At 39.2% G+C, this 26,698-nt stretch overlaps 1 protein-coding gene across 1 annotated transcript in view; it reads left to right on the top strand.

Moving 5' to 3' along the window:
* The first annotated feature begins 2,798 nt into the window (after positions 1–2,798).
* The window catches only part of matr3l1.2 (matrin 3-like 1.2), a 29,051-nt gene continuing 5,151 nt past the window's right edge, over positions 2,799–26,698 (top strand). Inside the window, exons 1-22 of the mRNA XM_058396426.1 lie at positions 2,799–2,901; positions 6,196–7,149; positions 7,567–7,628; positions 9,357–9,395; positions 9,830–9,930; positions 10,201–10,256; positions 10,365–10,478; positions 11,214–11,339; positions 11,633–11,788; positions 11,872–11,996; positions 12,088–12,643; positions 13,004–13,124; positions 13,292–13,311; positions 13,903–14,025; positions 14,659–14,787; positions 14,896–15,018; positions 15,637–15,767; positions 16,013–16,379; positions 16,488–16,665; positions 17,021–17,136; positions 17,248–17,299; positions 25,319–26,127. Of these exons, the coding sequence (XP_058252409.1) occupies positions 6,373–7,149; positions 7,567–7,628; positions 9,357–9,395; positions 9,830–9,930; positions 10,201–10,256; positions 10,365–10,478; positions 11,214–11,339; positions 11,633–11,788; positions 11,872–11,996; positions 12,088–12,643; positions 13,004–13,124; positions 13,292–13,311; positions 13,903–14,025; positions 14,659–14,787; positions 14,896–15,018; positions 15,637–15,767; positions 16,013–16,379; positions 16,488–16,665; positions 17,021–17,136; positions 17,248–17,299; positions 25,319–26,127 (4,281 nt within the window). The 5' untranslated portion in view covers positions 2,799–2,901; positions 6,196–6,372. The remainder of the gene's footprint in view (positions 2,902–6,195; positions 7,150–7,566; positions 7,629–9,356; positions 9,396–9,829; positions 9,931–10,200; positions 10,257–10,364; positions 10,479–11,213; positions 11,340–11,632; positions 11,789–11,871; positions 11,997–12,087; positions 12,644–13,003; positions 13,125–13,291; positions 13,312–13,902; positions 14,026–14,658; positions 14,788–14,895; positions 15,019–15,636; positions 15,768–16,012; positions 16,380–16,487; positions 16,666–17,020; positions 17,137–17,247; positions 17,300–25,318; positions 26,128–26,698) is intronic.

The following is a 26,698-nucleotide window of genomic DNA, read 5'->3' as shown; positions in this document are numbered from 1 at the left end:
ACATTTATCATTCTAAAAACTGCCAGCTACGATATATGAGTCTCCTAGAGAATTGCTGGAGCACAAAAATTGTAGGCAGGGAGTGAAGATTTTATTTTAATCCTTTACCTTTAGCGAAATCAACTCGATCCAAATAGTCATGTTCATGTGTTTTTAACGTGTGATATAACTGTAGATATTTACAGTCAGACCTAGGTGTTATTGAATGGACACCTGCAGATTTCTAACATTTTTTATAGCCTGGACTCTCCACCTGCTCCTGTGTTAAGATATAAGATACACAGGATCCCTGAGAAATGATAATCTGCAGACGAATCCCTCAGGCCGGAACCTGTTAAGGGTTTTGACAACTAAATTGCTTCTTCTCCTTCTTCTTCTTCTTCTGCCAATCATAAACACTTCCCTCAGCTGATCCAGACAACCCTCACAGGTCAGCAGGTTGAAAAGACTCTTCTTGAAGGCTCATAAATACTTGTATGTCATTTGCAGGAATTTGAACATATTAATAGTTCATTCTGCGTAGTTCTTTTTTCGTAGATTTTGTTCTAGAAATGTACTCCTAAATATCTTTTGTGGAATATGTTTTTGATTAACAACAATCATCATCATCTTCCACTTCTTCTTCATTTTCAAAATCATCTTCAGGATCATCTTTCTTTACATGAAATGAAACAATCCACCATCGTAAACAGTGTGTATAAGGATAAAATCACAAAACAACTTAAAATTAAATAAAGAACAAATTCACAGTGAAAAGAAATAGTAAATGGTAGGAGTACAACAGTTAGTAAATAACAACATTAATTAAACAATCCGCAATTAATTAGAAAAAACAATAATAATTGTTTAAAAACTCTTAAATGCTTTTAAGACAGGAACTACGACTAAGCCGGGGTAAACAGTCAGGTCTTTAATGTGGATTCAAAAACAATTAAGAAGTTGTGTTCTTAAGATTCTCTGGAACAGCGTCGCGATGTTTAGGGCCTGGATAACCAGCTGAGCTGCAACCGATCCTAGGAATTTATAGTATAACTGCCTCTGCTAAAGAAAGGGCTCGAGATGGGCTTTTTTCAGTAAGACATAACAGAGCTAAAGCATTTAGTGCCTCATAAGTCATAAGCTGTCTTGCAGTGTAAGATGAATAAACTTATTATTATTATTATTATTATTATTATTACTACTACTACTACTACTGCTACTACTACTTCTACTATTATTATTATTATTATTATTATTATTATTATTATTATTATTATTATTATTATTACTACTACTACTACTACTACTACTACTATTATTATTATTATTATATGCTGTTTCTAATACTATAGATAGATAGATAGATAGATAGATAGATAGATAGATAGATAGATAGATAGATAGATAGATAGATAGATAGATAGATAGATAGATTTATGTTTTTTGTAATAAGGAAAAAGGACTGTGACTACTATTCTCCACAATGATGTGCTGAAATAAAGCCCTCGCTTGCCCTCTGCTGTTTCATTTTGTAATTACATCTTAGATACTGTGACTCATTAACCAATTAGATGTAAGAAATACATGTTTGTGATATATTGTAAGAAATTTTAACGATTGCGTGAGATGTATTAGAAAAGTCTGAGAGTGCTGAAATGATTGTTGTGGTTAATTAAGTTTGAGTTAAAATTCTGCCCCTGCTGGGCCCCTGAGCAAGGCAATTAACCCTCAATTGCTCAGTTGTATAAATGAGACGGATGTATCCGATAAAGCCCACATCATATCTCTGTATGCGATCCTGACCCTGAGACTAAAACTCTGAGTGAATGAAAAAAGACTATACTACAGGTTACGGGTGATAACACTCTCACACTGCACTATTACTATTAACACTATTTTCTAGACTCACAAGGTTCTTCATATTTATTATCTACTACACTATTATCTACTATTATCTATCTACACTATATTTCCAAAAGTGTACACCCCTCCAAATCATTGAAATCAGGTGTTGTTTTTCAGGGGTTGGGCTCGGCCCCTTATTTCCAGTGAAAGGAACGTAATGCTTCAGAATACCAAGACATTTTGGACAATTTCATGCTCCCAACATTGTGGGAACAGTTTGGGGATGACCGCTTCCTGTTCCAACATGACTGCACACCAGTGCACAAAGCAAGGTCCATAAAGACATGGATGAGCGAGTTTGGTGTGTAGGAACTTCACAGAGACCTGACCTCAACCTGATAGAACACCTTTGGGATGAATTAGAGCGGAGACTGAAAGCCAGAACAAAACTGGGTCGCCTGCCTTTACATGCACATGAATGTAATATAGAGTTGTCCCACCATTTGCGGCTATAACAGGTTCAAATCCTCTGGGAAGGCTTTCCACAAGGTTTAGGAGTGTGTTTATGGGAATTTTTGACCACTAGAAGCACATTTGTGAGGTCAGGCACTGATGTTAGACAAGAAGGTCTGGCTCACAGTCTCCACTCTAATTCATCCCAAAGGTGTTCTATCAGGTTGAGGTCAGGACTCAGTCATGCAGTCATGTTGGAACAGGAAGCGGTCATCCCCAAACTGTTCACACAAAGTTGGGAGCATGAAATTGTCCAAAATGTCTTGGTATGAAACTGAAGCATTAAGAGTTCCTTTCACTGGAACTAAGGGGCCAAGCCCAACCCCTGAAAAACAACACCTGAATTCAATGATTTGGAGGGGGTGTCCCAAAACTTTTGCCAAATAGTGTATCTACTAGACATGACTATAAAATCAGAGACCAGAACAGGGAGCCGGTACGTTAGGGGGCAGTGTGTGCCTCTGAGGGAAAACTGGGTGACCGGAAGTGTGTCAGTCAGGTGATCTTTGCAAGCCCGACTGAAGCATTTTGGCTTTTTGCAGCGATTAACGGGATATAAAAACAGTAAGTAGGTACTTTATCATTGACATACGGTTAAGTATTTTCCCAACATTATTGATAAATAAATAAAAAAAAAAGTATGCATGCATACGTAGTTTATGTTTTGCAGTTGCAAAGAAAAGATGTTTCTCTTTTTTCGGGTCGCCATTTTCCATATATTAGCATGCTAGGTTTGATTAGCTAGATGAAAAGATTAGCATTATTGCAGTGCGACTTTTTTTGTTTTTAATGCATAAGAAATTAAGTTTGTTGTTCATTTATGACTTTATAATTGAGCGTGAATTTCTGAGGGACAAAATTTATTTATATATATATATATATATATATAAGTAGTCTGCTAGCGAACATTGGCATGCTAGCTCAGGCCTTTCTCTGACATGTCCTGTCTGTCCCTGTCCACTGTTCCTCCAGTTCATTTATATCTGTGGAGATTTCTACAAACACGTGGCATTTTATACTTTTATTCAAATTGATTCAGCTTTCTTCACAACACCTGTCTCAACCCTGGCTTAAGTCAGACTACCAGCACACATGAGTTTCTTTTCACATCCTACAGCTTTACAACTATAATTACAATCTCGCATCAGATACATTAACCTCCTCTGTCTTTATTACTCCCATCTCACTTTTCCGTCCATCATCAGATCTGATCCATTCTTAATGACAAAACCCAGTGCTTTTTGGCTTTCAGACGGATCTCTACTCACCTCGACTGAACTCCCATCAAAACCTGATTTGCGTGAATTTATTGCTGCAGAAAATAAAGAATGAGGTAGATACACTATGTTTTCAAAAGTTTTGGGACGCCCCTTCGAATCATTGAATTCAGGCGTTAGCCTTGGCCCCTTAGTTCCAGTGAAAGGAACTCTTAATGCTTCAGCTTCATACCAAGACATTTTGGACAATTTCGTGGTCCCGACTTTGTGGGAACAGTTTGGGGATGACCGCTTCCTGATCCAACATGACTGCACACCAGTGCACAAAGCAAGGTCCATAAAGACATGGATGAGTGAGTTTGGTGTGGAGGAACTTGAGTCCTGACCTCAACCTGAACACCTTTGGGATGAATTAAAGCGGAGACTGCGAGCCAGACCTTCTCATCCAACACCAGTGCCTGACCTCACAAATTCACAAACACTGTGCTTCTCGAGGAATGGTCAAAAACACTCCACAAGCCTTCCCAGAAGATTTGAAGCTGCTATAGCTGCAAAGGGCGGGCCAACTCCATATTACAATCATGTGCATGTAAAGGCGGACGTCCCAAAACTTTTGGCGATATAATGCATCATGTTTGTTGACTTAATTCAGCAGCTATAACTGACATTAATGAGGATAGTAGTCAATTGCTATAGTCGATATCTTTTATCTCTTGCTAGCACAAATGATGAGTAAAATTACATAGAAACGATGACAAAAAATTAAGCCATTGTCAGAAAACCTCTGTATTTAGATTGTCGGTCATTTTAGACACGCCCCTTCACATCCTCAAAAATCATCGTGAGGAGGATTTTGCATGTCTGTAGAAGTAAAACGAGGCTTTCAATAGCATTTGTAAGCATTTGAAAGTGATATGCCAATTGTGTTAACTATAGTTAGCATACTAAATCCAGTTAAACCACTGTAAATTTGAGGGCGGAGCTCAGTGGCTGGTTGGGGGTGGGGCTATCTTACCTTATAGATCTTATATTATGCTGCATTTGACATCACTTTTGACCTCAGCATGTTCAGCTTCCATGTTTGATCAACAAGAAACCCAGCTAAGTGATATATTTTCCTCCTCCGAAGTTGACCTGTTTTAGATATAACGTGAGTGAGTATATCAGATCAGTAGTTTTTTTTTTTTTTTTTTTTTTAAATGGACATTGTTTAAACCTTTCATATATTTCTTTTCTTTGGCGATATTCCTGAACTTTCCACCAGTATAACACTTTAGATCCGAGTTAGGTCTGGTGCTTGGTAATGTTGATAAATTGGATTGTGATAAAAGTCCTGGTCTCCCTGGATATTCCTCTATTCTTCTTGGATTCCTGGGTGACATTCGACCCCACTTTGAGACCATATTGATTTGATGTCAGACTGTAAACTGGGACAAAACTCATAGTTGATAAAACTAGCCTTGTTCGACAATGAATTTTGAGTTTGCTTGCATTTGCACTTTCTTTCTAATCCTAGATATCTTAACCCTGTTATCCTTTTCCATTAAACCTCTATCAACAACATGCCTTTTACTAGTGAACACTTTACTAGTGGAATGATGGCCGGAACACATTGTTAGCATAAAGAAATGAGGAACCGAGCTGCCTAAGATAAAGGAGAAAGACGAATGGTATGTTAGCATGTATTTACTGAATGTGCAGGTTGTTTGTTTATTGCTGTTTCACTTTCTGTTTGTCTGATAATCTGCTGGTCCTTTGAAAGCGTTTTAACTGACCTGAACTGACCTGAAATGTGCAGTAACACAGTATTGTCACACATTCAAACATTGTGGAAAAATACGTAACTCTGACTTCAATTAATGAACAACATCCGCTTCATTTTCCAGTGGATGAGATCCAGTCGCTCAACCAGTGTCATGTCTTCATACAGTTTTTCTGCAGCTAGACAAAGAAGCAGAATTCTGAGATTTTTGTTCTTGCCATATTTCCTGTTCAGTTGCTACTTAGATTAATGAAGATTCTAAATAATTCCCCCAGTGTGAAAGCTGTTCTTTTAGTATTAGGTTTAAGGAACTCACTAGTTCAATTGCTTTCTTTGGGCGAAGACACTTAATTGGATTTTGATCTAGTAAAGTAATCCCATTTGCCTCTTTCTCGTGCTGTTTTTCTGAATCATCTACTTAGTGATGGTTTAAAATGTCTTGTTCAGCTAAATGGACACCCCTCCTGGAGTCAAAGACATGTAAAACGCCTTACATTGTTCTGTCTTCTTCTGACGCATTTCTACCCAATTGAAGGCAGTTGTTTCTACTGTGATTCTAATATTGAAACCAAATAAAGCTGGCTCCATGGTTTTCCAGTCCTGGCTGTTATATGCAGTGCTTTCTTTCATTCATGGTCATTTTAAGGATGTGTGTAGTTCTGTATCTTAACAGTTCTCACTGATGATCTTTTGCTCAACTCTGTCATAAAATCCATTTAGCCTTTTCTGTAAATCTTGATATTTTGGGGGCATGTTGCAATGTATTTTATTGTCAGTTTTTACTTCTTTTCACTGTCTAAATTTCACTGACTTGCTTAGCTGTGGCACTGCTAACGAATAGAAAAGAATAGAAATCATTGCTCCGTTGTCTTTCTGCAGACCCGTTTCATTCTGTCCTAGAAGAGGATCTGTCCATTCTCACCGTTGGCTTATCTTTTGACATTTGGAATTGTATCCACGGATCGTCCTTTTTTGGGACAAATCGGTCACCTACATCGTTCTTTACTTTTATTGCCTGTCTGAGGTTCTGTCACCTCTCCCTCTCATTTTGAAGCCATGTCTCAGAAGCTGACACCAGACAATACTCAGAAAAGCTTTGCCGTAGGCCGTGGACTCTTGGCAGCTGCAGAGACTCTAAACTTTAGCATGAGTGAGTCTCGGCCTGATCCCTATGGTTCCTCGTCCCAGCAGCATGGAGGATTGATGGGATTGGGTGGCGTAGAGAGCCAGGATTCCCAACTGGGCACCCGTCGTGTGGGTAACCATCTCGGCAATACCATGAAGCTTTTTGCCAGCCTCGGTCTCTCTCCCAATGACTTGGACGCACTGGCCCAAGTGCCTGAGGAGAACATCAGTGTGGAAACACTACCACATCTTATCATGCAGCTGAAGAACCGAAAGGCAGAATCCAATCGACATCTGGGCGGTGACCTGCTATCTCAATCACTCTCCCCCGACCCCTCGTACAGAGGAGGTCGAGACAAGTGGGATATGCAAGGAGGACGACTGGACCGTTCCACAGCTTCCACGAGTCAGAGCCGCACTTCTCAGTCTGATTTTGGCTACAGTTCTACTCAAGATTTATCTTCTCGCAGCTACGATATGCTTGATTACGGGGGCAGTGGCAGCAGTCGGGATCGCCAGTATTCCGAGCTTTCCACTGACCGCTATCGTGGCTTAGGCACGACCTCATCTTCAGCGTCTGACGATCTCTTTATGGAGCGACGGATGGGATACCCATCTCAGGGCAAAATTCAGGATTTCTTGGGGGTCATGCCGCACATGTTTCCCCATGTGTGCTCCCTTTGTGACTTTGATGTGCATTCTTCCATGGTGAGTAGCTCAGAACAGTTTCTTTCACACATCAACTTTTTCCCATTCCTGAACATATCAGCCATTTGGTGGAGAACACCTGTGTCCAAAACCGTTTTGCTCATCAGTGCAATCTTGGTGTTCGCCCAGTGTGTTTAGAGTGTGGTCCCCATTTAACATCTACAGTAGTCCATGTTTACTCCAGAATTTTTGCTGCAGTGATTAAAGTCAATGTAAATATTAAATTGAAAAAAAAAATAGCATTGGGTTCTGTTATTCATTGGCACTTTAACTTAAATCAGTTGTCTTGTTTAGGAGGTCAACATATATAAGGGCCCATTCTTATTGTTGAGTTAGAAAAATAACATTTAATGAATCAGCTGCATTATAGTTCAATTTAAAAGCCAAAAAAACATTGTTTTGTTGGTGTCTTTACAGGAATGGACTCAGCACACAACTGGGATGCGGCATGCAGAAAACCGGAGGGTCCTTCTCCAATTGTATGTCCACTACAGTGTCCTTATATTTTCATTAGGCTTTAATTTGTTTGGTATTTTTATTGAATGATTAAACGATGGAGCTATGTGTAGCCTTCTATCGATGCCATTATATTAAGCTTCCTGGGGGAAAATGATCTGTTTGCCTAATTGTGTCGGGTAAGGATTCCACCAGTATCTTAATAGTTTGTGGTATCTTCACTTAACCATCCCATGACCGTGTACAATTCGGCTGATATCATGTTCATGAGATAGATGCTTGTTGATTTGCAAGCTGGGGTGCCTCCATGTTTTGTTATCTTTGTAAAGAAAAAGTCACACACAAATTTGGCCCTTGGCAAACTACAGTATTTCTGGATCTTGAGGGTTTGAATGATGTTCTGCTTAGACATGAAGCACAAAACCCGAACATCCGGGTCTGGCCAACAGAGTGACCGTTGCACTAAATTACATTTCTCCTTTTTCAAAACCTATTGATATTGAACAAGAAGTCAAGAGAAGTTGCTGTTGAAGAAAGTGACAATTTTTTTGTCCAGGAAGCTTATGTTTTCTGATTTTGTGTTATTTATATATTTTAGTACATTGCTCAAAAAAAACACTTAATCATCACAGAACAACACAAAGCCAGTTAAACCTCAGGGATATCAGTCTTTCCATTTAAGAAGCGTAAGTGATGGTGAATCAGTTTCATCTGCTTTGGTGCAAACGAAAGTGCCAATATATGCATTAGAGACGCAACAACTAGACAACAGGAGGAGCAGGATTTCCATTGCCAGAGGATGCACTCCTGTGCATGCTTTTGACCAAACTGTCAGAAACAGACTCCATGACAGTGGTATGAGGGCCCAACATCATATAGTAGAACCTGTGCTCACAGCCCAGCACCTTGCAGCTCGATTGGCATTTGCCGGAAAACACCAGAATTGACGGGTTTGCCATTACTGCCCCATTCTCTTCACAGATAAGAACAGGTTCACACTGAGCCCGTTTTGAGACGCTGTGGAAAATGTTATGCTGCCTGCAACATTATCCAGCATGACCGGTTTGGCAGTGGGTCAGTAATTGTCTTGGGAGGAATATCCTTGGAGGGTCGCACAGATCTACATGCTAGCCAACAGTAACCTTACTGCTGTTAGGAACCAGGATGAAATCCTCAGAGACATTCTCAGACCTTATGCTGGTACAGTGAGCCCTGGGTTCCTCTTGGTGCGTGACAATGCCCAGCCGCATGTGGCCAGAAAGTGGAGGCAGTTTCTGAACGATTATAGCATTGACACCATTCACAGGCCCTCACATTCCCCAGACCCGAATTTTAATTGAGAACCTCTGGGACGTTCTATATCAGGGCATTCAAAGCCTCCATCAAGCACCACCATGAGCTCACTGATGCCCTTATCCCGGTGTGGGAAGAGATCCCCCATGACACCACCCAACATCTCATCAGGAGAATGTCCAGATGTGGTGGCCATGCACACTACTGACTTATGAATTGCTGTGATGAAATTTAAGCAAGTTGAATCAACCAGGATTTTTGGCATGTCTTTTTGTTTTTAATGAATTGCACAATGTATATAAGTGAAGATTTTCATCTTGAATATTTTGTTCATTGAAAACCAGTGTGTGATTTTAGTGTTCTCTTAATTTCTGAGCAGTGTATTATGAGTTTTCCTTTATTAACTGATGTTTAATTTCCACCTAAAACGTTTTTTTTTTTTTTTTTTCTGTTTGTAGGTATCCAGATTGGGACCCTCAAATGCCCTCTGGCCGAATGTATGTGATTCATTCTTTGAGTCTTTGTGTGAGGCAGATGGGTGACGCATTAAAGGGGAAAAAATGTGGTTGTTATGCTGTAACTGCATTTTGCTGCAATGGTTTGGATCCATATTTAAAGGAGAGCGTAACTTCCAAACATTATAAAGTTCTTCTTATCGAAAACATTTATGTCTGGAAGGGCATGAGCTCTTTCAGGATGACCCATTCCCCGTCCACAGGGCATAAGAGCTCAGAACAAAAATGATGTAAATCATATATTAAAGCCACCTGATCACGTTCAGTGAAGCTATACCGTATAATTTATGGACCAACGTCTTACTGTGTTTTTCCTTTAATTTGTCACCAGTCTGTATATGTACTAGCATAAATATTTCCAATACACAGCAAAACCTTTCTTCCAGTGTTCAGAGTATTTACATTGTCTCTCTCAGGTCAGATTCTCTCTCTCTGAGCTCAAAGAGCCGATCAGACGGACTACTGGGTGTTGCTCCATCTTCTATGAGGCAGCGATCAAGCGTGGGTTCAAGCTGGGGTAATTATTCTGACTAAAGATTTGATTTGGTTGTTTATTTCTCAAATCATAAAATTTAAAGAAAAAAAATCTTAGCTGTACCAACTTTAACAGACAAGATTGAAATGTCAGAGAGCATTATGGCATTAATTATCCAGACATTAATTGTGTGTCTAGACGAGATGCATGTGGCTCCTAACTAATGTTTTGTAATCTAAGTGTTGGGTAAATTCAAAGCGCCAACTAAGGATTTCTGTTTTTTGTTTTGTTTTTTAATTATTTTTTTAAAAGGATCATCTTCTAGCATGAGTATGTCGAACAAATCATCATATTCTTCAACACCAAAGGTAATAATGCAGTACAAATCACTGTAGAGATCTCCATTGTTGAATAATTATTACTGTTGTGTGTTACTTGGATTAAAATCATCATTATTATTTTCAACTTTTTTCCAGATCAGAAGCAGGGTAGTGGTGGTAAAATATGATGAGAAGCCCAAGTTATCTGCTCTGTTTGCGTTAGCCAGTCGATTTGGTAGCATTCGTGAACACCTTGTACTCAAGAATAAGGTAACAGACTTAATATAACTAATTATTTGGTTTAAATAAATCTCTGGTAGTTACTATGTGTGATTTAGTTGAATATTAATTTTTAATGAATATTCGAGATGTTTCATAGGTATTCAGGAATAAATGTACCGATCAGGCATGATCATTATGACCAGTGAGAGGTGAAGTGATGGCACCTGTTAGTGGGTGGGATATATTAGGCAGCAAGTGAACATTTTGTCCTCAAAGTTGATGTGTTAGAAGCAGGAAAAATGGGCAAGCGCAAGGATTTGAGCGAGTTTGACAAGGACCAAATTGTGATGGCTAGACGACTGGATCAGAGCATCTCCAAAACTGCAGCTCTTTTGGGGTGTTCCCGGTCTGCAGTGGTCAGTATCTATCAAAAGTATCCTTTAAGTCCTGTAAGTTGCAAGGTGGGACCTCCATGGGGTCTCCAAGACTTTAAGGATCAGCTGCTAACATCTTGGTGCCAGATACCACAGTACTCCTTCAGGGATCTAGTGGAGTCCATGCCTTGACCGGTCAGGGCTTTTTTTCCAGCAAAAGGGGGACCAACACAGTATTAGGCGGGTGGTCATAATGTTATGCCTGGTCGGTGTATATGTTTAAGTTAAGCATTTGTCTCTTGGTGGTCAATTTCCAAGTTGTTTGCATTCAAGAATTAAATTAATAAGGTAAATAGATAAATGTTTTATATGTTTTGCTTCGATTTTTGCCCGGTTGCTTCTCCGGTAGGCCTTTCTGGAGCTTGCAACACATGAGGAAGCATTTGCAATGACTAATCACTACCAGAATAAGCCTGCCACTTTGCATGGGAGAGACGTGAAGATTTACTTGTCCAAGGATCTGCTGGTGATTGAGGTGAGTCCAATGAGTTTTAATTAGTTTATGAGGAAATTCTATTTGATATTTGAAAACAGAAAGTGGACACACACACACTGTATTGTAGTAGCTACAGCTGTACAATCTATTTATTGTTCAATTTATTTGAATATCGCTTTTTGTTTTTATGGTCTTTAAAGAAGTAAATTGTCTAAAGGCTAAAATAAGGAAAGGTTTTTATAAGGACAAACCTCTTCACCCCAAATGTGAACACTGCATGGTGCATTCTTTTTGAATATTGCCTGTAAATGCAAAACCTTGTCTCACTCTAGAAAAACGACAGGCCAGACAGAGAGAACAGAAATCGAGACAGCGGTCCAGTGGTGTTCTTTTCCAATTTGCCAAGAGAGACTGAGAAGAAAGCAGAGCTGCTGACAGTAGCCCGCAGATTTGGCACTGTTGTGAACCATCTTTTTCTGAACGATCAGGTAAAAATCTACCACAAAGCCTGTCTGATTCTTGTCAGAATTGTTGTTACTGTACTCAGAAATTTTTAATTTCCTTATCACAGGCATTTGTGCAAATGGGCAACTCCGAGGATGCAGAGATGTTAGTGAAGTATTACACTATCCATCCACTGACCATTAGTCGTAGGACCATCCATATGAACATCTGCACCAAGTACAAGACCTTAACGTGAGTAGCATCTCTGTTTAAAGTAGCTGCGTCTTTAACTAATTAACTGACAATGAACAGAAAAAAGCTTAATATCTGGAATGTGTTTTAGGGTCGTACCTGGTAAAGGAGAACAGTTAAAAGAACAGTTGGACGAATGCGGTCAGAAGAACAGCAGCAGCAGTAGAACAAGTTCCAAAAGCTCATCCAGGCCTCAGAGAAGTTCAAGCTCCAGATCGAAAGAGAGCTTTTCCGAGAAAGCACAAGAATCGAAGTCTAAGGAGGTGGAGGAGGAGGTCCGGTCTGATGCAGGCTCTGGTGATGAAGTCCAAGGTGTCGTGGAAGCTCACGATGTAGAGGAAGAGGCCGTTGGTGAAGATCAGGTGACGGAGGAATCCGTGACCGTACAGCCAGATCAGGAAGCTGCCATGGAGTTCGAGGATTCAGCTATGGAGCGTGAAGAAGAGGAGGAGGAGGAGGAAAATGCACATGATGGTGAGGACACAGAAATTCCAGAAGAGGAAGCATTTGAACAGAAGCAACAAACAGATCAACTAGCTGAGCAGGAGGAAGATCAGGAGCAGGAGGACAATGCAGAACCCAAAGAAACAGATGGACAGGATGATGTGGAGCAGGAAGAGGGCGCTGCAGACGATTCTGTGGAGCAGGTACGTGAAAAGATCAGTTAAAAATATTACTTAGAAAAACAGTTTATTGTTCTTCTGGCTAGAACAACGCTTTAAATCTAAATTCAACCTCGTCTATATTTTCCTGGATCCTTAACAGCAGCAAATCAGGATTCACCTCATGGCCAGTCAGTGCATAAAGTGTGTCTTTTCTGTACAGGCTAACGTCTCTCTGCATGTGACGTTTACCCATCATCCCACTCTCTGCATCATGTAGCATTAATGTAGAAGTTTTAAACCAGGCCAAAGACACACCCATCTCAGTTAGCACACATTATTCAGCCTTCCTGTTTGTCCTTAAATGATACAAAAGTCTTAACTGATATGTTGTTTCTGTAATAGGAGGAACTTGAAGAATCTGATTTTCCTGAAGACATGGATGAATTTGTCACTCTTGATGAGCTGGCAGAGGAAGACGAGGCGGAGAGGCATGACTCGAGATCGAGAGACAAAGCTTCTTCAGGTTCGGGTTTCAGATGTTTAGTTTGCACAGCAGACATCGGTTACAGAAACGTTCTGTTTTCCAAATGAAATGCGTTATTTTAATGTTGAGTGACCAAATATGATTTTATTAGCAGTCTGAATGTCTAATATGAATAATAAGAGCTGTTTTTTTTTATTTGCTTTTAGGTCGATCCAGGGAGACTGGAGTAAGTATTTACATTTTATCAATAACTTAATGTGGTCTCACTTAAACATCGTATTAAGAGAAGCACGATCATCTGTATTTCACATTTGAATGTTTAAAAATAAAATTTATACTTGTTTTTACGACTTATCTTAAATTTAATAGATCAGCAAAATCATGTCTGCTGTCTGAGTTTGATTTTTTTTTTTTTTTTTTTTTTTTTTTTTAGTAATGCAAAATTTATTATGTTAATGTAGATAAATATAAGGAAAGCTTGTAGCTTCGAAAATTAGTATTGGCTAAGTAAAACTATATATTTAATATTATATCTTTTAATAACTTTATTACAAAATGGCAAAGCAAAGGCAGTCTGTGTGATCAGAGTGATTCCAGCTTCCTAATTTTAGCTATTTGACCTTTATAGCTGGACACTGTGTTTTAAATTGTATTCGGAAGTGTAGACTAAATCTTGTTAGCTTTAGAGCACAATTTGATGTTCGTGTCGCTTTAAGCTTGTCTTGCCGTGGGAAAATTTACCGAGTAACTTCTTTTCAAAACCCATATGTGAATTTCTTGAACTTTCTTGAGGAAACTGCTGTAATGTCCTTTACAGGGCTTGAGAGTGGTCAATGTGGTTGGATTTAAACGTGGCTATGGTTACCTGGATGAGATTCTGTCTCTGGCAAAGCCTTTTGGGAAAGTGGTACGGCACTTGGTTCTGCATTCCAGGCCTGAGGTGATTATATTACTTCTTCCATCATCTGTAATAATTAGGTTTTTCTTATTTGTTCATACCTTCTATTCATTATGTTTCTTAATAGGTGATGTGTGTAGGTTTGAGACACAAAGCTTTAGTAGTAAAGAGACTTGCCTGTCAAACAATAGCTGATTGAACCATTCATTGCTCGCTCTCTCTCTCTCTCTCTCTCTCTCTCTCTCTCTCTCTCTATCTATCTATCTATCTATATATATATATATATATATATATATATATATATATATATATAATATAATATATATAGAAATATATATATATAGAAATATAGAAAATGAGTTATGCAGTGATTTAGTTTATGATCATTATGGTTTAAAGTTTAATAGAAGTTAAGTGTAGCTGAACACTCCCAGATCATAAACCATTTTATGTACAATTCCCTGTCAAAGTTTGTTGGTGCTCAATTATTCACATTCCACTCTTTGTCTACAGGACAAAGTACATAATAAATTTATAATCAAATCAGAATACATGCTTGAATTAATACTTTAATATCACTAATCTTATCTGCTCCAATGACTTGTATTTCAAGCATTATTATTCAGAATATTTACAAGGTTGCTTATATAATTTGTATCCTGTTTCCTTATTAAGGCCTTTCTGGAATTTAGTAGTGAACAAGAAGCCAGATCAATGGTCCGTTTCTACAACGGAAATGTCATCCCATCCGTGTGTGGTAAAACCGTTAAAATCTATCATTCGATGACCTATGCGACCATCCAGGTGAGCAGCATTACACTTCTGTGCAATAAAACCATGCTAATCTAATTCAAAAAGAAATGTCTAATTAGATCCAAAATGTCGAACATGTTTTTTCCCTAAACACCACAGAGCGGTAAAGTCGTCTACATCGGTCACATCCCCTCGTTTAAATCATCAGACGCAACATTTCTGAAAATCGCAGAGCCGTTTGGGAAAGTGAGACGTTACTACCTGAATCGGTCACGCTGTGAGGTAACTGTCTAATCACTATAATCTTGTTAACATGTCATGTCCATAGTACACCAACCAGGCATAACATTATGACCACACGCCTAATATTGTGTTGGTCCCCCTTTTTGCTGCCAAAACAGCCCTGACCCGTCATGCACTGTGAATTCTGACACCTTTCTATCAGAACCAGCATTAACTTCTTCAGCAATTTGAGCAACAGTAGCTCGTCTGTTGGATCTAACCACATGGGCCAACTTTTGCCTACCACGTGAGCCTTGGCCGCCCATGACCCTGTCTTCGGTTCACCACTGTTCCTTTTTTTGGACCACTTTTAATAGATACTGACCACTGCAGACGGGGAACACCCCACAAGAGCTGCAGTTTTGGAGATGCTCTGATCCAGTCGTCTAGCCATCACAATTTGGTCCTTGTCAAACTCGCTCAAATCCTTACGCTTGTCCATTTTTCCTGCTTCTAACACATCAACTTTGAGGACAAAATGTTCACTTGCTGCCTAATATATCCCACCCACTAACAGGTGCCATGATGAAGAGATACTCAGTGTTAGTCACCTGATCTGTCACTGCTCATAATGTTATGCCTGATCGGTGTATTTTGGCTTTATGTGTTTGCTTGCAGTGCTTCATTGAAATGGAGAGGGGTGAGGATGCAGAGAGGTTTGTGGAGTCTGCTCGGCTGAACCCGCTCAAATTTGAAGGCAAACGCTTGCTCGTCTACATCAGCCGAAAATACAAACAGCTCAAACATGGGTTAGTGCTTTCTTTCTGTTGTTTTAATGAATCAGTTATGTTTGCTGAAGTGCCGGTTATGTCAATACACGAAGATTTTCTCCAATCCAAATGAACTCATTATCATCGCTGATTCCAAATGAATTGTATGTAACCTAAACTATATGCTGAAAAATAAAACAAATTTTAGCCACCAGCTAAAGATTTTTAATCCATTGTATGTAAATGTAGCTACTTTTATGCTGATTAACCTTTTCACATTGCAGACACAGACCCCCAACCTTGGATGACAAACGGCCAGCCAAGAGGGAGCACTCTGAGGAGAGAGAGGAAAACCAGAGCAGCTCCTCAGCAAAAACTACCACTGTGATGGAAGAGGAACCCCCATCCAAAAAAGCTAAAGAGGAGACGCCTAGTGAGGAGAAATCTCTGAATGAAACACAGGAGGAGGAGAAAGAAGAAGAAGAAGAAGAAGAAGAGGAGGAGGAGGTGGAAGAGGAGGAGAAGAAGAAGGAGGAGGAGCTGGAGTTTAAAGCTGAGTCTTCTGAGAGCATCACTGAAGTCAACAAAGAGCCCACAGAGGAACACAACACAGACACGACAGAAACTCCAGATGTGGAGCTCAAAACACAGGTCAGTGTTGAGTATCTTTTTTTTAATGCATGTTTTTAATGCATGGTTTGGAAATGTTTTGTCTACCTGTGAAATCTGCTTTTAACTTTATCTCTCTGCATTGAGCAGAAGGTTGAGAGTGACATCGATGTTCCTCCAACCGAGTCTTCATCTGTTCCATCCTCTGCTGGTGTGTCTGAGAAGAGCCAAGAGCCGACCGAAGCTCCGACACCCCCGACCGAGTCCGTCAAAAAACCTGAAACCACTACAGATACTCTTGGTCCATACGAGCCAAACGTCCCAGTGGGTAAGTCATCATTTCTGAGTTCAAGGCAAAATCTAAATGATCCTGATCATGGATTAAATACAGTGCCTTGCATAAGTATGCACCTCCCCTGTTATATTGTGGAGCGTAGGTGAGTTCAAGGGAATGAATATTTATAAATATACTTAGGCATTGGTGTGTGTGATAGTGTAATTTGATTTTCATTATTTCTCAGTGTAAAAGGTTGTTCTAAATGTCCTTTAATTAGATAATAAGCAAAATAAACCAAGAGTATCGAAAGCTGAAGATGTGCCAAGAAATACAGCGTTTCCCTCCGTTTCTGCATAAAAAAGTGGTACTGATTAATGCCTGCCAACATTGCACTGTTTATTTTTAGGTGTGGAGTTTGTAAAGATGGGCTACTACTGTAGAGTGTGCTTCCTTTTTTACTCCAATGAAGACACTGCCAAAAAGGTTCACTGCAGTAGCCAGGCACACTACGAAAAACTCAAGGTGATTTCACGTGTTTTTTTTATATCTGATAAATCTGTGTTAAAGACAGAAATCTTATACAAATGCAGGCTGTATTTATTTAAATGTTTGTTGTTTTTTTCTGCTTTCTAGAAACACTTGGAAAAGGAGAAAGCTAAAGCACAGAGTAATCGTGAGAAGAACTGAATAGGAGGAGTGTAACTGGTCCTGTATAGTATATGGGTGTGCATGAGCCTTAGTTTGATAACTCTCTCCTTTTGGAGGATTGTTTTTAGCATCATTTTTAGGTTCCTTCTTTAATTTACTCATTTACTGTTTTTCTTATATGTGAATTAGAAAAGTTGTCCTATTCTCAGTAGAGCAGAGCCTTTTTATGGCGCTTTTTCCTTTTTTTTTTGGGGTTGTATTCAACATTAAAAACATTCCTCACACTGACTGTTTCCTGGTTGTGATGAGTTCATATCTCGTGTCATTTGAAATATTATCAGACAAACCTAGTGCAGAATAAATGAGTGTTAACTGAAATATGTGAAAGTTTCGTTTTCAGGTCTTAAATATATTTCATTTTCCATTGCAATACTAGTTGTAGATGATTGCTGTAGAAAAATTATCCCTTTGAGCAATCAGTAAATATCTTAGCTACAGCCACCTTTGGGGCGGTGATAGCTCAAGAGGTTAAAGCTCTGGGTCATTGACCAGAAGATCAGGGTTCAAGCCCCACCATCGGGCTCTTGAGTAAAGCCCCCAACCCAACCTGTTCTTGGCTGACCCTGTGCTCTGACCCCGACCCTGTGCTCTGACCCCAATCCTCCAAGCATGGGATATGTGAAGAAAGAATTTCACTGTGCAGTAATGTATATGTGACGAATAAAGACAACTTACCTTTACAACAGCGAAGGATTATTGAAACTAATCCTGATGAACATTTATTTGTACTCCTGTTCGGTTATTCCTGAAAATTCGGCCCGTTTCCCCCTTTAGCTCGCATGCGTGAAATCATGACTTTTACACAAACGTGCTGCATTGGGCAGCTAGTGCATGCTTTATTGTTGCGAACTTTGTACTTTTCATCAAAATAAGGTATATCTCTCTGATAGTCTGCAATTAAATACATATTTGTCTAAAGACTTTCATGTCTTATAAGAATTTAAGCTCTACACAGTTCATATCTATTCAAATTTATATTTATTTATATTTCTCCTTCATGTTCTTCCTTAAGCTCGTCCTTATTACTAGGAAAGTTCCTTATCATTGTGTTCAGTACACCACATGACTGTGTATGCTGAGAGATGACCAGTTTACACAGATTACTCTGAGTTCAGAAAGCTGCTAAAGAAGATGCTTAAAGATTGCAGTGATGTTGAAAGATTATTTTATTATTGAAAGGTGATTATCAAATTACATTTAAACAGTTTTTATGTTGCCTTTTTTAATTTTAAGTTTTTTTTTTATTATTATTATTATTACATTCCATTTTAACTTCTTTTTATTAAAATGTGACTTTTTAAAGTTGACTTTTTTATCCTTATTAAAATGTAAAGTTGTTTATTGTTTTGTTTTTTTATTGTTATTTTCTTTTTACCTTCTTTTTTTTTTTAAGTTGACTTTTTTTTTTTATGTTGGCTTGTTTTTTTTATTTAAAGCTGAATCTTCCTTTATTCTTTATGGTCTTTGCCAGACAAACTTGTGAGAAATGCTTCGAAGTCTCTATCATCTTCGTACTGGTTAACTAGGTCAGGGACTAGAAGGACTAAAAGTCTAAAAATCCTGTTGAGGTTAGAAGAGTATGAAAAAAAAACACAAAGTCTTTATTTTTTTTATTTGAGTCTTTTTTTTTTTTATTTTTAAATTATTTAAGCTTTTTTTTTTTTTTTTTTTTTAACTACAATGTGTCATGGGGATGGTTGAGTGTTGATTGTGGGTCTGTGGTTTCTTCTCTGGTGATGAAGTGTATCCAGGGGCGGACTTAGTGATTTGGGGTCCCTAAACGATTCCATGTATAGGAATCTCGCACATGTGCAGTACGATAGGAACATTCCACTATTCATGAATCATGGGGGGGCCCGCATTTGAAAAGATGTATAACGTTAAAATCTTAATGGTTATAGACAGACCGTACGATATATGATAGAAAAGTAATAAGTGCTATATGATTTATATAGGCTTCTTGGTATTGGTTGGGGCCCCCTAATTCCCCGGGGCCCTAAGTGGCTGCTTACCTCGCTTATTGGTTAAGTCCGCCCCGTGTGTATCTCAATCAAAGGTGGAAGACGTGTCTCAGAGGAGCTAACATCCTGCTGCTCCCAGAAGGTACAGCTAGACAGCTCTCTCTTTTCAGTCTTCCTAAGATGACCGATGTGTATCTAATTTAGTCCTATGATCGACATTCTGCACTTGTTTGTATTTCTGACCAAACTGGCTGGAGTTGCACTAAAAAGATGAGGAGCTAACCTCCTGCTGCTCCGTAAAGGTACAGCTGGGGAGCTCTCTCGTTTCAGTGCACCTCACACGACCAGTTAGTCCTTTGTTCTAGTGTAAATCCTTGAAACCTTCTTAGGAGATCTGTGGTTTTCCAGTCCTCCTATGCTGATGAGTTTGTATCTTATTCAGTCCTCTGACTGACACCTCTTTTTTCAACAATTTGACTTTGGTTCCAGACAAAGGTGGAAGAAGAGTCTTAGAAACGCTAACATCCCGCTGCACCTTGAAATCTTCATAGGAGATCAGTGGTTTTCTAGTCCTCCTATGCTGACGGAGTTCTGTCTTATTCAAACCTCTGACTGACACCTCTTTTTTCAACAATTTGACTTTGGTTCCAGACAAAGGTGGAAGAAGAGTCTTAGAAACGCTAACATCCCGCTGCACCTTGAAATCTTCATAGGAGATCAGTGGTTTTCCAGTCCTCCTATGCTGACGGAGTTCTGTCTTATTCAAACCTCTGACTGACTCCTCCTTTTTCAACAATTTGGTTGGAGTTCCAGTCAAAGGTGGAAGAAGAGTCTTAGAAACGCTAACATCCCGCTGCACCTTGAAATCTTCATAGGAGATCAGTGGTTTTCCAGTCCTCCTATGCTGACGGAGTTCTGTCTTATTCAGTCCCCTTACTGACACCTCCTTTTTCAACAATTTGGTTGGAGTTCCAGTCAAAGCTGGAAAACGTGTCTCAGAAGAGCTGATATCCTGCTGCTCCCTGGACTTGCCCTTTTTGCTCTTCTGAATCAAATTATTTGGAGTAACACCCAAAGGTGGAAGATGAATGTTAGAGGAGCTAACATCCTGATGGTCCTCAAAATTTTCAAAGAAAATCTGTGGCTTTTCAGTCCTCCTATGGTGATCCAATGGTATCTTATTTAGTGTTCTCCTTGACCTTTCCTTCTTTTTTAACAGTTCGTGCCGAATTCCGGTCAGAGTTGGAACATCTGTGTCAGGCGAGTCGGTCCTCCTCTCATGACCGGTGCTGAACATCTGTGTTTCAGTCCTCTGATGACCGGTGCTCATATCATTTAAATCGCTGAGCTGCTTCTGGTTTGTTATTGTACTTTTGATAGAATCTAAAATACTTCTCACCAGATATGGACAGGAAGAGGGGGTAATGTCATCGATGCCCTCAATAATAAATCTACGCCGGTTCAAAAACTGAGGAGGTTCTTCTCTCCATCTGTGGTGATCCGTCCTGTTATCAGTCTGCGGTGGCCACCTCGACATTTCTACTGGACGCTTTCTTATGCCGCGGGCAGTTCCAGTTAAGCTTTCCATAACACCGAGTTGAGGAAGCGTTGTAGATGTAGATCCTGGACCCATGTGCTTCTCTGTTGCCTTGTATTCCATTTGTTCCTCGAATGTTGTCCTCCTTGGAGAAAACGTCTGCTTTACTTCTCTCTGAAACATGTAAATGGTCAGAAAAAAAAAATCGACTGGTTGTCATAGAAGTTGTCATAGTAACCCATTATGGCGTCACTGGCAAGCTCAGAATGATGACGTAGAATGCGCTTCGTGCAATTCTCAAGATACGCGTCTGCGCGCTTTGCGCATGCGCAGGTCCCGTCTCGGCGCGCTCGGCTCATATACATGGTGGAAGGTTCACTAACTTTAATTAAACTCATATTAGTATCTTATTTTATCTTAAAACTTAAGTAAAAACTGTGCACGTAAATCACTGTCGTGGGAAATGAATTCATTCAAGTGTTAAATAGTCATTTATTTGGTATTAACAACAACTAATGTAAAAAGACTTCCGATGTTGCTAAGCTACTGTTAGCTACAGCTACATCCACTGAACGTCGTGTTTTTACCCTTATATTTGAGGGCAGGTTTTCTTTTAAATAATAAATTAACAATCACAGTCAAGCAATAACAATATATAATTTCCACTTTTGCCCAGAACTGCACTATTTAGAAAGTGCTGAAGAGACTGGAGTACTTAGTGAGTGGAGGAGGCGAAGGAAGCCATAGCACACGATGAGGATTTTATATATTAATAAAAAATACTCACACTAATATTCAGACTTCATCCCAGAGCCGAGTGTCTTTGCAGAAAACAGAAAAAAAATGTCTCATTTACTCCTGACCCTCAACTTTATTTGTATAAACAGCCCGAGAGTCCATGACAAAAGCTTTAGCGCCATCTCTGTGAGAAAATGGAGACTGTTTCAGACAAACCACTACCTGTAGCTCCACACAACTCATATCTATTCATATTCATCTTTATTGTTCATGTTTATCCTTAAGCATGTCCCGATATTGCTAGAAAACCTATTTAAAGTTCCTAATCATTGTGTACAGAACACCATACGACTGTATATGCTGAGAGATTACTGTTCACTTTACACAGATGTCTCAGAAGAGTTCAGAAATCTGCTGTTAAAAATGCTTAAAGGAGATGCCAGTGATGTTCAAAAAGATGGTCAAAGATAAAACAATGATCTAAAAGATGTTTAAAGGTATAACTATGTTCAAAACACGTTTACAGATAAACCTACACTGTGTTGCCAAAAGTTTTGGGACACCCCCTCTAAATCATTGAATTCGGGTTTGTTTTTCAGGGGTTTGCCTTGGCCCCTTAGTTCTAGTGAAAGGAGCTCTTAATGCTTTTTGGACAATTTCGTGCTCCCAACTTTGTAAGAACAGTTTGGGGATGACCCCTTCCTGTTCCAACATGACTGCATACCAGTGCACAAAGCAAGGTCAATAAAGATATGGATGAGCGAGTTTGGTGTGGAGAAGGTCCTGACCTCAACCTGACAGAACACCTTTGGGATGAATTAAAGTGGAGACTGAAAGCCAGGCCAGAATTGGGATGTATGCACATGAATGTAATATGGAGTTTGCCTGCCCTTTGCAGCTATAACAGCTTCAACTCTTCTGAGAAGGCTTTCCACAAGGATTAGGAGTGTGTTTATGGGGATTTTTGACCATTCCTCTAGAAGCACATTTGAGAGGTCAGGCACTGATGCTGGATGAGAAGGTTTGGCTTGCCGTCTCCACTTTAATTCATCCCAAAGGTGTTCATACTGTATGTGTATAACTGTTTCAAATAATTGAGTCTAATACAAATTGATCAAATTAAACCCATGAAACTGCTTATGGTCAGTCTTCAAATCAAAGTCTCATTTCAGTTTGTCAAGCAATTTGTCACCTTTGAACGAAGATCCAAGATCCAGATCTCTACATATTCACATGTCCCCTGTCTTCTGTCCTGTAGTAATTTTAGTGGGTGATTTTCAGTCTGAAGAGGCCGAGGAAACACAAAGATAAATTTCTTGATTAAATAAATAAACTTTGAATAATAATAACAATTTTGAGCTATAAAACAGTTATTGGTGTATATTTGTATATTACACTATGAGGATTTATAATGCTCTAAAGTGATGTTGGTGATGTATATGAGTGGCATTTATTATCTATAACAAGTTTCAGCTATAGAACAGTTTCTTACACTAAAATTACAGGGGGAACAGTGTTACCTGGAGGCCTGAACAATGTGTTGCCCCCTGTATATTACACTGTGAGGACTAATAATGCATTAAAGTGATACTGATGCTGCCTTTACATGGCATTCACTATGTATAACAGGTTTCAGCTATACAGCTGTTTCGTTCCCTCTGTACATTTCACTGTGAGTATTTATAATGCTCTAAAGCGATGTTGGAGATGTATATGAGTGACTTTCATTATCTATAACGAGTCTCAACTATAGAACAGTTTCCTACACTAAAATCACAGGGGGGACTAATCATGCTTTTAAAGTGATGTATATGAGTGACATTTATCATTTATAACAAATCTCAGCTATAGAACAGTCTCTAAGGGAACCGGGTTTTCTGGAGGCCTAAGAAATGTTTCCCTCTGTATAATAATGAATGTCATGTACATACATCACTTCAGTGCATTATAAACGTGTTTCCATGTTGATTTAATTAACTGATTACATTTTCTGTATAAAAGCACATAGAATAAACTTTAGTTCAGCTTCTGTAAAGTCTAGAGTTTAACTGAGGTAAGTAACCTAGAATAACAACACAGACTGCGTTTTCTGCTGTGCAATATAGTTTATTTGTGACTGCAAAAAAAAAGCTTCAAGTTATGTGACCAAAGAAAGAATAAATTAGTGAATTATATTGATGCCTTAATTCTAGTTAATACACTGACTATAAACAAAGCGAAAGCTGTACTTATCCAGAACATACGACTAACAATCAAGCAGCATAAATGCTTATAATAAGACATTAGAGGCTTTAAGACATGTGTTTAATTGCAAACTATCAAAGAAAGACCGCGAAATATACTTTATACTTTATTTTGATGAAAAGTACAAAGTGCGCGCATGCACCAGCCGCTCAATGCAGCACGTTTGCCAACAACGTCTCGTGATCTCGCGCATGCGCGCTAAAAGGGAAACAGAGGAACTGAATTTCGCTGGACATTCACTAAATTCAGCTAAAAAAAAGGTATGTTATATTTGTTTGTTTGTCTCTCTCGCCAGTTCTGTTTTGGTGTTTAATCGAAAGGTACATGGCTGCAGAGGAAAATCTAATGGCTCTCCGTCGAAAGTGTAAAAACGAGCTAGTTAGCCAGCTAGCTGTGTGGTACATTAATGGTGTTTGTGGTAAGCTAATGCATGAAGCTCGTGTGATCTTATTGAACATTCACGAAGAAGTTTTCCACATGTATGTATATTTGTAGGGAAGCATAATAGACGAAACATCTCTAAATAACTTGAGACCATTATTATTCGCTTTATTATTATTGCTGGTGAATAAATGCTAAACTACTTGCATTTTAACTAAGTGTTGCAATATGAACTGCAGGAGACACTTAAGGCCATTCAGTACACTGATACTGGACCCACACACACAAACACCTACTATATAGGTCACTTTATAGGTATAGAATAACTGACAGGTGTCCAGCTGTTACACAGCTGTGTCTTTGTTTATCAGTGTGTGAATACAAGCAAAGGAGCATTGCTGAACTGACTAATGGACCTCTCCCAGAACAGCAGTGTATGGATTACAGGCACCTGGGTGCAAATAAGTCCATTAGTGGTATAGAAAAACCACAGGGCTTTTACATACTCAGATCTGATTCCGGGAGTGTAGTTTAAATCACAGGTTTATATTAATTTATTTGTCAGCTCTTGCTTATTTTTTCATGGTCATTGTAGCGGCAGTGACGTGTTTGTTTAGTCTCAGCACTGATATTACAGTCTTATCACTGTGGGTAGGAACAACCTGACATGGCCTTGTATTGTAAAACGATAGCCTCTATAGTTATTGTAGCTTTCAAGAGGAGAATCCATTTCAGTTTGGTGTGTTAGACAGCTGGAGTAAAGACTGCAACGTTCCTTTTTATTATGAGAATCACATTAATTCTTAAACAGACCTTCAGTAAAGTGAATACCTTGGTTTGTAGATGTTTACTACATTTCATGCATGCCTTGAAAAATTTCTTCCAGAACAGGAAACAGCATCTAGCTAGCCTCGCAATTATCGACACACCCATTTCAGAATCCTGTATGATGATGTTTCAGACATGATTGCATAATGCACCAGCATCTGAATGAATGTGTCTCACTGATGCTTGGAGGTAAGTCCGTGTTTGTTGACTCGTTTCTTCGCTACGAGAAGGACCATGAGTGCATGATTTTCTTCTTATCTACAACCTTTATCAACAGGTAAATGATTCAAATTGAGCAACTGATCAGCTGCTTCCTCTAGATTTTTGTCATTTGGAAATCTCCACCCCTGCAGCATGTCTCAGAAATACCCCTACACAAACAGAGAGGATGACTTTCCGTCACATCAGGACATGTATGCAGACTCGTACCAGAGACAATCCAATACATACCGGCCAGGCATTAGATCCTCATCTCAGGAGCAAACTCGCTCTACAGCATCTTCCAACAGAACTGTAGACTCTCCGGTAAACATGCCCGGGAAGGCTTTGTCATTTCTTCATAGCTGTGGGCTAGACTCGAGTGACATTGCCCACCTTGCAGAGATTCCTGAGCATCTCTTCACAGTCGAGACACTTTCCAGCCTGCTTTTACAGATCAAAGAACGTAAATTGTCCAACGCTTCATCATCTAGACCCAGCACAAGTCAGCGTCTTGATGATACCTCAGCTCATTCCTGGGAGGGTAGCAGCCACACCACACCTGTTGAGTATCCGATCGATCGACCTGTGCATCCGGTGTACCCTCTTCCTCCAGAGCAAGTTCAAACCTGGCAAGACCGCTGGGGGAATCCTCGACAAAGGTCCAGCAGTAAAAGCAGTAGTGGTCCAGACTACAGTGTCTCCAAGGACACCAACCGATATCGTAATTCCATACAATCAGCAGAGGCCTCGTCACGCTCGTTTGTTGATTCCAAACCAAGGCCTTTGCTTTCTCTGAAATTAGAGCCACCTGTTGTTGGGCCTACTAGAAAGGAGGCCTCAGACTTCAATTGCAAAATTCCCCCGGCTTTTCCTCATGTGTGCCGTCTCTGTGACATTTCTGTCCGTTCTACAAGGGTAAGTAGGTTCTTGAGTTTTCATGCAGCTATCATTACCGCCTTGTCACCAAACCAACTAAAGATGTAAAATAAAATCAGCTTTGGACACTTCGGTAAGTTTATTGGGATACGCTGTTGCTATAATATCTCTACTGCAGCCGATGAGTGTTTTTAATTTCATCTAACATATGTTTCCATTGGCAATTTAAATTAGTTTTCATTTCTTGTAATTTTATAGTTGTAGTTATAACAAAAAAACCAGAGCTCAAGCTCTTTTTTTTTTTTTTTTTTTGTCATTGAGCTGGTAAGGCACAAAATGTTGGCGTGTAATGCTCGCTAATATTGCCTGCATTTTTTTTGCATAAAATTCACCATATTTTTAATGATTAAAAAACAAAACAAGTTATGGCAGGCTTGTGTTTTATTGAATTTATATTAAAGAGCATTTCTAATTTTCTTTCATTGTTAGTCTCCATTTAGTTTTTGTTCATTGTAGTACGCAAAATGCTTTGCCGTTAATTGTTAACTTGTGTGTATGACACAAGGTTAAAAAATAAATCCTGCCAGTGGTGAGGCTGGAACATGCTGCA

This window comes from Hemibagrus wyckioides, linkage group LG08, assembly GCF_019097595.1.
Source record: "Hemibagrus wyckioides isolate EC202008001 linkage group LG08, SWU_Hwy_1.0, whole genome shotgun sequence".
In the NCBI taxonomy this organism is placed as follows: Eukaryota; Metazoa; Chordata; class Actinopteri; order Siluriformes; family Bagridae; genus Hemibagrus; species Hemibagrus wyckioides.
Note: the sequence above shows the minus strand (reverse complement) of the source record. Positions and strands in the feature narration are given on the sequence as shown.